The following is an 11,693-nucleotide window of genomic DNA, read 5'->3' as shown; positions in this document are numbered from 1 at the left end:
GCTATTAGTCACCCTTGATGAAGTAACGGAAGTGTTTCGAAACACTGGGCTTTATATTTTGAAGGCTTTGATTCATTTTAACGTTATCAGATAGTCGTTGGCGTCAATAATCCAATTGCAACATGAGCCATGAAACTATTAAGTAAAATGCTCATCAACACTATGTTTAATAAACCGACTGCCATAAGGGTCATTACCTTGTTTAATGTCCGCGTAGACCGACACTCAGAGTGCGAAGAAGGCGACCCCTGTAACTCCCACGTCTTCTCAAACGCATTTCCTCTAAAAATACTTGCGAGTTAAAAATTGTCTACATGTTTTGGTGGCCTCCAGCGTATTCCGGGGTGTAAAATTTCGCACTAGTACGGAACCTCAGGTATGGGAGGCGTCCGCCGCAGAGAGTGGAATGCCTTTCCCATCATTACACTGTTCATCAACATACATTTAAGTTGAATAGAGAAGCGACATCACCGTTATTATCTCTCATCGGTAAAGGGCTATGTATTTATATCTTGATATACCGAAGCGCAATATGCATTTCTAAACTCGGGAAGCAGACGATGCAGGCCTGCGTTCGTCGGCAATTGCCTGGACAGACGCAGAGTAAAATTAAGACGCCAGTAATATTACGTTACGCAAACAGGATACGGATGCATGAGAGGCCGGATACCATCCATATCAACTGAATTAGACGTTGTCACGTGCCTGTGACGATTTTTACGGGTGGAAGAAGAAAAGAAGCGGAACGGAACGAGCGCGTTCCAGAGAACGGCGAGCGCGAGCAGAGAACGCCGAGCGCGAGAAGAGAACGGCGAGCGCGAGCAGAGAACGCCGAGCGCGAGAAGAGAACGGCGAGCGCGAGAGGAGAAGCGGCAGTGAAATCCAGGGTCGGGCCGCGACGCACGGCGACGACCAGAGCTCGGAGGGAGGACCAGCCGCTACGGACGGCGACGCCTGCTACGAGCAACCCCAGGGGGAGTACGAGACACCGGCTTCCGCTCCATCACATCAAGCGGCGACGCTCCGCAAGGCACCGGGGAAAGACTTGAACTTGAGGCAAGGACTGTAGCGGGAACGGGCTATGAGTGTATTAACGTGACTTTATCTGCCTTCAGTGTTTTGCTTTTCTTATTGCTAATTCTTTGCCTATTGTTTTGCTTCTGACACGTTCCTATCTTCCTTCTTGTAAATATATCATTTCTGTGTTTGATCCTCTCATGGATGTCGTTTCTCTCTTTTCCCGATTGACGATGACAATTTGGCGAGCCTGCCAGGATTCCATTAATCCACTAGCCTGATCTCGTTGGTCCGGAGGAGAGAGTTCGCGACCATGAGTGGGTCCGGGGTTGTAGAGATTGATAAATTGATGGCGGCTGGAAGGGAACTAGGATACACTGGAGAGGAGCTGAAGGTCTGGGTTGAGAGGGAGAAAAATATTCAAAGAGAGGAAAGGCTGCAGGCACGGGAGGCGGCAAGAGAAGAGCACGCGGCGCAAGAACGCGCATGTCAAGCGGAATGTGTCCGACTGGATAAGGAGCGGGAAGTTCTACAACTCAGAATCGCGGCCCAGGAAAGAGGAAATCGCGAAGCGCGAGGGGAAAGACGAGAAGGCGGTTCGACTGGACCAAGTCATAGCGCCAGTCCACACAAACTGATACCGCAGTATAATGAGAGACGCGACGACCTCGACGCGTATTTGCAGAGGTTTGAGCGTACGGCCACAGGCCTCGGATGGCCACAAGACAAGTGGGCAACCACTTTAAGTCTTTGTCTCACAGGAGAAGCCCTGACCGTGGTCGGTCGCATGACCCCTGCGGATGCGATGGATTATACAAAGATGAAACTGGCGCTGCTTCAAAGATTCCGGTACACAAAAGAAGGTTATCGCGAAAGATTTCGTGAGGCGAAGCCCGGAGATGGGGAAACAAGAAAACAGTTTGCAGCCAGGTTGACGGGGTATTTCGATAGGTGGATCGAAGTGGCAGGAGTCGAGAAGACTTTCGAGGCGCTCCGAGACAGAATGCTAATGGACCAGTTCATGACAACTTGCGCTAGTAAGTTGATGGTCTTTCTCAAAGAAAGAGACTGCTTGACCCTAGATGATTTGGCTGAAAAAGCCGACGTCTTTCTGGAAGCACAGACTCAGCCGAGCTCTTTAAAAGCGAAGGTAGAGGGACAAGACCCGAAAACCAGTGCAAGTACAGTCCCTAAAGCACTCAGAGAGGACACACGGAGGATCCTCCGATGCTTTTTATGCAATAAGGTAGGACACAAAGCCGAGAACTGCAATGGTCGCAATCAACAATACAAACCATCAACATGTTGGCACTGCGGCCGGATGGGACACAAGGCCGACAAATGCACTATGAGGGCTGGCGATAAACCACAAGCTTCTTGCCTGTGGACAGACTCCGACGAAACGGCAGGCGAACCAGATGAGACCTACCTTACGCTAAAGAACGGCGACAAAATCCCAGTGGTTAACGCAGCTGTAGGGAGGCCACCCAAGTTTCTGGTGGAGAATATGCCTGTGGTCGAAGGCCGCATTGGCGAGAGAAGAGTTACGGTGCTTCGGGACACCGGCTGCAATACAGTAGTCGTAAGAAAGAACTTAGTGCCCGTTGGGTGCTACACTGGAAACTGTAGTCCCGTATATTTACTGGACCGAACAGTGAAATACTTACCTGAGGCGGAAATTGTGATCAACACACCCTTTCTGGCAGGAAAAGTCGTGGCGAAGTGCATTGACGATCCCCTATACGACTTAGTGCTTGGCAACGTTCCACAAGTGAGAGATCCCAACGATCCGAACCCATATTGGGATTCCGATCAACAACGAAGTGACGAGTTGAAGACACCCACTGTCCAGGGAGTTGGCCACCAGCTGGACATGAGAGCCGAGGTACCAGAGAGGAAGGACCGCAAAGAGGCCTCTCCGTACGACTCGGAAAACACGGACTTGGGACTGATAACTCCGCTTTCAAGTACCGCGGGAGTGGGAGAGTCGAGGAAGAATAAGAGCGGGAACAAAGCGGAACCTCCACTGAATGTGCCACAGGTACCGATTCTCCAAACGACAGTCGAGGAGCTTTCGACAGAACAGAGGAACGATGCGTCCTTAAGGAAATGTTTCGACAAGGTCGGAAAGGTGGTAAAGAAACACAAGTGTCGTACGAAATATGAAATGGTGATAAAGAACAACCTGCTTTTTCGGAGCTGTATATTTTCCACCGGGAGGAGTATAGAGCAGCTGGCTCTCCCAGCAAGATTTCGACCAACTGTTATGGCAATGGCACACGATGGTATCATGTCAGGCCACCAAGGCATGAAGAACACGCTCGCGCTAGCGGCTGAAGAGTTCTTTTGGCCGGGCATGCAGAGTGACATCAAGAGGTACGTGCGCTCCTGCGATGTATGCCAGCGCACGGTGCCAAAAGGCAGAGTAGGCAAAGCGCCTCTTGGGACAATGCCTGCCATCGAGACGCCATTCAAGAGGGTGTCGATCGACATCATCGGGCCGATCAACCCAACAGCGAGTTCGGGCAACCGATATATTCTGACCATGGTTGACGTCGCCACAAGGTACCCGGATGCTATGCCATTAAGAAGCATCGGCACGGAGAAAGTGGCAGAAGCCTTGGTGGAAACGTTCTCTAGGTATGGAATCCCGAATGAGGTTCTTAGCGATAGAGGTTCCTGCTTCACGTCGGACCTCATGAAAGAGGTAAGCCGGCTGCTGTCCATGAAGCATCTCATGACTACACCCTACCATCCGATGGGGAACGGGTTGGTGGAAAGATTTAATGGAACCATCAAACAGATGATTAGAAGAATGTGTCAAGAAAGGCCCAAGGACTGGGACAGGTACCTCCCGGCACTACTGTTCGCCTACAGGGAAGTGCCACAGGCAAGCCTGAAGTTTTCACCATTTGACCTACTACACGGCCGAAGAGTTCGGGGACCTTTGACCATCCTTAAGGAGATCTGGTCCAACGAGACGCTCGAAGACGACGTGAGGACGTCCTACGGTCACGTACTCGAGCTAAGAGAGAGACTACAAAGAACATGTGAGTTGGCTCACCGCTTCTTGGAAGAGGCCAAGATCAAGTACAAGGAGCACTATGACAAAAAGAGCGTCAACCGCCAACTGAAAGAAGGGGACTTGGCCCTCATTCTCCTGCCGAGCGACCACAACAAGTTAATAATGCAGTGGAAAGGACCATTTGTAGTATCCTGCAAAAAGAACGAAGTGGACTACGAGCTCGATGTTGGAGGACGCAAGAAGGTATTCCACGTGAATATGCTCAAGAGATACCAAGAGAGAGTCGAGGTCGACCGGAGCCAGCCAAGCTGCAGTGCGGCAACGCAGGAACTTGGCGAGGCTACACTTGCTGGAGAGGCCAACAGGGCATCGACGCCTGATAACGTGACTGCACATGACTGGAAAAAGGTCACGGTCAACGATGACCTGGATGATGATGAGAAAGATGAGGTGTGGAGGTTGATCGAACAGTATAAGAACATATTTTCAGATCTTCCAGGTCAAACTAACTTGATCACGTGCGACCTGAGATTGACAACCGAAGAACCTGTGCGGATAAGGTAACATGCGTTGCCATTTTCCGTACAAGAGACAGTCGAAAAGGAGATTTCGGAAATGCTCCGACTGGGCGTTATTGAACGGTGCACGTCACCGTATAACGCGCCGGTTGTAATTGTTAAAAAGAAAGACGGTTCTAACAGGTTCTGCGTTGATTACAGGAAGTTAAACGACGTGCTTAAGGATGACGCAGAGCCGATTCCAAGGGCGGACGTCACCTTCGCCAAGGTGGGCCGCAAGAAGTTTTTCTCTAAGCTGGATCTAGCGAAGGGATATTGGCAGATCCCGATGGAGGATTCGGCCAAGGAGAAGACAGCGTTCTCGTCGAGTAGCGGACTTTACCAGTTCAAGTTCATGCCTTTTGGGCTCAAGACTGCCTCTGCTACCTTCACCAGACTGATGAGAAAGTTGCTTCATGGAATTCCGGAGGCCCATCATTACATTGATGACATTCTCATCGCCTCGGATACGTGGACGCAACACATGCGAGCTTTGCAGACAGTTTTTGATCGGTTGCAAGAAGCTAACATCACGGCTCGGCCGAAGAAATGCGAGATCGCATTTACAAAGACGACCTTCCTCGGTCATGAGTTGGGCGGAGGACGAGTCGCACCCCACGCGGAGATCCTTGGAAGGATACAAGACGCGCCAAGGCCGGTGACAAAACGTCAAGTGAAGTCGTTTCTCGGGCTGACCGGCTATTACCGCGATTTCGTCCCAAACTACGCGGATCTTGCTACACCACTGCTGGAGCTCACGAAGAAAGGAGAACGAAACCAAGTTGAATGGGGGTCAGCACAGGAGGAGTCGTTCGATAGACTGAAGGACTGCTTATCGAGACCACCTATCCTGTTGGCGCCAGATCCCGACAAAGAATTCGTTTTGAGGACGGATGCATCTGATGCATGCCTGGGCGCAGTATTGCTCCAGGAAAGTGAAGGACTGCTGCATCCAGTGGGATATGCAAGCAGAACACTGGGAAAATCGGAGAAGAATTACGCCACCGTAGAGAAAGAGTGTCTGGCGATTGTTTGGGCCGTGGAGCGATTTAGGTTGTTCTTATATGGCAGAAAATTTCGTATACAAACAGATCACAGAGCTTTGGAGTTTTTGAACAAAGCGAAGCACTCCAACAGTCGCATAATGCGATGGAGTTTATCATTGCAGGAACAGGACTTTCACATCGAATACATTAAGGGGAAAGACAATGTTGGAGCAGACTTCTTAAGTCGTCTAGAGAGCTAAGCCGTCAGGGGATATTTGTTCGTAAAGGCAGGACACAGGGTTAATGAGACCCATTAGGATTTTTTTTTTGTTTTTGTTGTTGAATTAGGTATGGACAAGAGTGTGTTGCCCAGGTGATTTGTACAAGCAATTAGGGACGCGAGAGTGTAACCACGGTTTGTTTTTGTGATTTGGGCGATACTAATTTTTGGGATGTGGAAACGGTATGCGTGCGTGAGTGCTAAGGACCAAGTGTGATGGTATTTGTGAATGTGCCGCGGTCACTACAGCAAGCCATCGAGGAGGTCGCCTTCGTGAAGAAACTTCATGTTGTGAAGTTCTCGAAGTGAGGGGGGTGTGTCACGTGCCTGTGACGATTTTTACGGGTGGAAGAAGAAAAGAAGCGGAACGGAACGAGCGCGTTCCAGAGAACGGCGAGCGCGAGCAGAGAACGCCGAGCGCGAGAAGAGAACGGCGAGCGCGAGCAGAGAACGCCGAGCGCGAGAAGAGAACGGCGAGCGCGAGAGGAGAAGCGGCAGTGAAAGCCAGGGTCGGGCCGCGACGCACGGCGACGACCAGAGCTCGGAGGGAGGACCAGCCGCTACGGACGGCGACGCCTGCTACGAGCAACCCCAGGGGGAGTACGAGACACCGGCTTCCGCTCCATCACATCAAGCGGCGACGCTCCGCAAGGCACCGGGGAAAGACTTGAACTTGAGGCAAGGACTGTAGCGGGAACGGGCTGTGAGTGTATTGACGTGACTTTATCTGCCTTCAGTGTTTTGCTTTTCTTATTGCTAATTCTTTGCCTATTGTTTTGCTTCTGACACGTTCCTATCTTCCTTCTTGTAAATATATCATTTCTGTGTTTGATCCTCTCATGGATGTCGTTTCTCTCTTTTCCCGATTGACGATGACAGACGTGTTTTCAGGAGTGTGTTGAAGACCTTGCGGCGGCGTCTCACACTTTTCACGGCCCGCTGGCGAACGCCGGAGTGCATCGCCTACGAGGCGGGCGCCAGAAGGCAAGGTCGAAAAGGCCCATCTTTAAAATATAATTTTTCAGCAACACCAAAAGTATTTTTTTATTTGTTTTACGGATTAGATTAACTGAACTTCTGACTATTTCGAAAGGTCGCGGCACCGCTGCCCACATTCCTTTTTAGGCTCTCAATATGGCCGTTTCTGCATATTCTGTATATTTTGTCATTTCATTAAAACGGAACAAAACCAGGCTTTGAAAAATTAACACATGCAATTTTATTATCATTTCTATAAGAACAAACCAAAAACGTATTGTAGCTAACACCCAAATAAACATTGACTAAAACATAAAGAAATCTCATAAAGTCTCTTCTTTTTGGAGCTTAATTTGGACTCAATATGGCGCTTTTCAATGTTTGTATTTTAGTGTAAAATATAGAATATTATTACTAAATTAAGGGCCCACCTGAGTTTGTGTGGTAGGCAGCCGTTTTTTTTACGATTTTTTCTTAACTATGTGGGTTTTATGTGAATTCAAGAAATTTCAAGCTTGATATCAGCCAAGATATAATTTATTTTTTCACAAGAATATATTTTTCGTATAGTTCAGAGGTGTCTTTATCCAAATTATTATTTCGTACATATGCCATACGTGAAAAAATGGCCCCATCTCCTTTGGCATTATTTGGCGATTTTATTGATATGGGTTCTTTGAATTGTTCTGCGGAGTATGGGGGGGGGGGGGGGTAATACGGATGCATTTTTGTTTCAATCGGGAAGGTATTGTATGGTGTTTTATCTTCCTGGCATTAAAAAAAGGAAACCATTAACACTATCCCGAAACGTCTCATCAGTTAGTTATTCGTTGACTAACCTGGTTAGGTCTAGAAATTTGAAAAAAATCTAAGTTTTGTGTCATTTATCATAGGTCAACCTTCGGCTCGGACTACTCAAGGAAGCGAACGTATCCCTACGTTTATTGTCGGTGCTAAAGGTAAGTAAAACATTCCGTGTTGAATCTGTGCGCATAATCGTATCTTCTTAGAATTCAATAATCTTATTTTCTCGCAGTAGATGTGTGACTAAATAGGGTTTAGTTCATGAGAGAACTTGAGCATATCCACCTGACTCGAACAGTAATGTTTTACAATAATGATGGCATCATTATGCGACTCGTTTGCAACCAATCTACTTTTAAATAAGAAGGAAAATTGTGCTACTTTAATATAACAATGATGCTTCTTTGTTAATGCTGGAGTTGCACAGTCTCGGATGATTTCAAAAACGATGGTATGTGCACAACAACGAGAGCCTAGTCTCTCTATGACTAATTTCTTATTCTCACTGGGTAATGTGCAATCTCCTTGACTGACCAGTGATTGTCGTACAGCTGTAAAGAAAATCAGGGCTAGCCACTGCACGATAATAAACTTTCAAATAATATGTAGACCTTACCAGTATGAATACTTATATAAATAAGTATTCAAACGGCATGAGACCTAGCCAGTGGGCGGTTGCCTTTGGTGCAGCCAACAGCACTTTGCAAACATAAGTTGTGACGCGTCCTCGAAAAGCCATCTAGTGATTAGTTGATATGCGTGAGTGGTTATAAGTAGAGGTGTGTAAACATTCGAGTTTCAAATTTAAACCTTATAATTATCGACCGAATGTTTCGATTCGACTTTCAAATTTCTAATGTTCGAGATCTCAAATAAATCGGCGGATCGAATGCATGTGTTGAAATTCCAGTTTTGTTGAAGGACGCTCTCCAAATATTGACAGAGTCCTTGCTTGCCTTGACTGGATATAAATATTCTGCATTAGAATGCCTTGACGGACTATTTCTTTAAAATGTAGTGTGTTTCTTGTATTACAAAAAGGTTGCACTTGCGTTCCAATTCCTCCCAGGTAGAAATTATTTTCGCCGAACAAAGTTTTCTGTGGGTGTGGAAATTTGGTGCTGTGAAATTCAGCATTAAAATTATAACCGAACTTGCTTTTCATTTGAAAAAACTCGTGGTATTCTGGTTCTATATTAAGAAAAATGTTCCAAAGTTGGGCTTACTTTCATGTTGTTTGGTTGGCTCCTGGCGTTTTTTGGCTAGCCGCTTTGTGTGGCTTGCAGGGCTTAGCACTTTTGAATTCACACACTGTCAAGTCGGCCGCGCTTTTTATATCTTAACGAATAAAAACTCTCGAGTTTTTTTATATCAGGAAATGCGCGGGTCGCGGCAGTTGAGGTAGAGTTGTAAGAAATTAGGAACACCCCACAAAAAGACGAGGACAACGAGAGTGAAAACAGCACGAGCGCTATCAACTGAAGCTTTATTAAAATCGGCTTGATGTAGAGTTGTGAATCGGTTTGATCAGGTTTGTGCGTGATTAAACCGGAAATCAAATCAAAATGTCACCTGCAAGACTGAACGGGAACCGAACATGAAAGAGCACAAAAATACTGAACCTTACCCAAACCGAACCGTAAAAATGACACGTTCGACACCCTTATTATTTTTGTACTAAGTCGTAGCTGATAAATGGGCAATCTAATGCTTTGTCAAGCTATATGTATATATATATATATGTGTATATGTGAGTATATATCTGTACCGCATTTTTTTCTGGTCTCTAATTTACCAAGTTATTTGTGGTCAAAATGAAGTTCGTAATACATCGTTTCGTGCGTTTACAGCCAAAGGCATCTTCAATTGACATAGTTTAACCAGTTACAGAATTTCTTGACTAATTGTTTAGTAATATATGTCAAATACCACATTCTTACAGACACCGTCTCTGGTTCATAGCCACAATATGTATCATGTACCCAGAGCTACTGAAAAATTTATAAAAGACAAAAAATTGGAAAGTAGCGTGCAGCAAGCAGATATTGTAATCATAGTAACATCGTGAGTATAAGCACTTTAGTTATACTTTTTTAAATATTGCCTATCAATATTTCCTGTATTTTAACAAAACGTTGGGAAAAAAATAAAATCTAGTCGCATTTGAAATCTAACTTGAATGTTCAATTAAGTGATTCAGCGTTTGCAACAAAGGACACAAATTGCCGTACATCTGGTAAAGCAACGAGACGGGAAGAAGGTTTTTTAAATGCTTTCAACCGCGTGTCTTCCTTTTTTTAGATAGGATATGTTTTCGACTTTTTGCAGAAATCGGCAAGTAAATTTTAAAATAAATTCTGCTCTTGGGTTTTAGAAGAGCAGCGACAGGTAAAATAGTAAACATCATAAAAACATAATAGCGCGAAAGGTAAAGGACAAGGGAGGACAGGACAAGACAAGCGAAAGACAAAGGACAAAGGATGTCCTTTGTCTTTCGCCTGTCTTCTGTCCTCCCTTGTCCTTTGCCTTTTGCTTGTCTTGTCTCCTCCTCCCTTGTCCTTTGTCTTTCGCGCTGATATCTTTTTATAATGTTCAACCAACTAGGGCACCAACTTATTTTGTTAAAATGACAAGTAGTCTGGCGGTGTCTGAAACAAGCGCCTCCGTGTAGCAGCCGTGTGTGCTGCCGAATCAGCCACGTACTTGTCAAGGTATTTGGGACATCTGCATTTTATGCCCGCAGTTCTGGCGGTAAGCTCTCTTAGCGAGCGAAAATGAAATCTGTATTTTGTCATTTTGAGCGATGTTATTTTAGATAAAAATAAATGTCGCTCAACTAGTCGGTCAGTAATTACATCAAAATAACTTCTCCGGTAGCTATTGTATTTATAATTTTTACCTTGAACGTATTTTTTTAGGGTTAGAACCTCTACTGGTTGCATTGAAAAAGTGACACCAGAGGAACGCGCGTGTTTGGTCTATTGTCTGCTTTTGTGTGTTCTGGTTTAGATAATTCTTGTACACAGCGCGTCTACTAAAGCGGTTGCGCACCTCTTTGGATGAGAGGTCCTTTGTCACCGTCGTAGTCATTGGTATTTTTTCGTTTTACCAAAAGGAGGAGGTTTGCTTTATTAAATGCTAATTTTAGTTCTAAATATGTGTCCGCTCATTTCTATCTGTGACACTGCGAACTGATCTAACAAAGTGTTGGCCGTCAGTAGATTAACATGATGCTAACGGCTGCCACGAGACTGATAAAAAGTTTCTTTTAACGTCTTATGTTATCATGTATTGTTATTCTATGTTTTTACAAGGATATTGTATGTTCTTATATGATCTTACTTGATCATATGCATTTAGTGAACGACAAAGTTTCTTACACATATAAGATTTTTCACTAGGGTATTGTACTTAAATTTGACACTAGTTCTCCAGATTAAAATTTTAATTCTGTTAGCTATTCCTGCCGCGTCACCTGCCATTGTGACAATTTTGTGCGGGCTCCGGATAATGCATCCCGTTTCTGGACGTCCTCGTGCGCTCCCGACGACCTCCCAGCCATGCTGAACCCCGAGGCCTGCGAGAAGAATACTCTTCGAGGAAACCCAATCCCGAGCCAGTCGTCATGTCGAACTAGTATCAACGCTCGAATTAAGTATAATAGCTAAAACGGCTAAGAAAGCCAAGCCGACGCTGAAATTTCAGTCGCAGCAGGCAAGGGCCGTCCCCTCCGTCGTCTGCCCTGCGGTTGTATCTGGGACAGCTCTGACACGTTCACAACAGGAAGCACAGTCCTTACTGCTTTGCGGCCGTGGCTATTGGTAGGCATTCTTGGATATAGCGGCCCCATAATCGTGCCACCGACCACGCCTACAATATGAATAAAAGTTCAGTCATTGAGGCATGGTGTCATTCGAGTTAGCAAACGAGGTCGCTGTTGCAACGAGCGCGACTCTTATGAACAAATACCTCATGAACGAAACCACTCTAAATAATTCTTCTTCTGAGCGGAATGGTCAAATCTGGATGTGGTAAGCGGATATAAA

General features: G+C 45.8%; 1 protein-coding gene across 1 annotated transcript; it reads left to right on the top strand.

The window, feature by feature from the left end:
* The first annotated feature begins 1,837 nt into the window (after nucleotides 1-1,837).
* Nucleotides 1,838-4,606, top strand: LOC120840512. Its single transcript, XM_040211100.1, has one exon. It carries the CDS (start codon nucleotides 1,838-1,840, stop codon nucleotides 4,604-4,606), a length of 2,769 nt encoding a protein of 922 aa, XP_040067034.1.
* The last annotated feature ends 7,087 nt before the right edge of the window (nucleotides 4,607-11,693 follow it).

The sequence above is a fragment of the Ixodes scapularis genome, unplaced genomic scaffold (assembly GCF_016920785.2).
Source record: "Ixodes scapularis isolate PalLabHiFi unplaced genomic scaffold, ASM1692078v2 ptg000549l_1___fragment_2___debris__unscaffolded, whole genome shotgun sequence".
Lineage (NCBI taxonomy): Eukaryota > Metazoa > Arthropoda > Arachnida > Ixodida > Ixodidae > Ixodes > Ixodes scapularis.
Note: the sequence above shows the minus strand (reverse complement) of the source record. Positions and strands in the feature narration are given on the sequence as shown.

Coding starts and splice junctions, on each gene's coding strand:
- LOC120840512 (XM_040211100.1), top strand. CDS start 1,838: ATGAAACTGGCGCTGCTTCAAAGATTCCGGTACACAAAAGAAGGTTAT.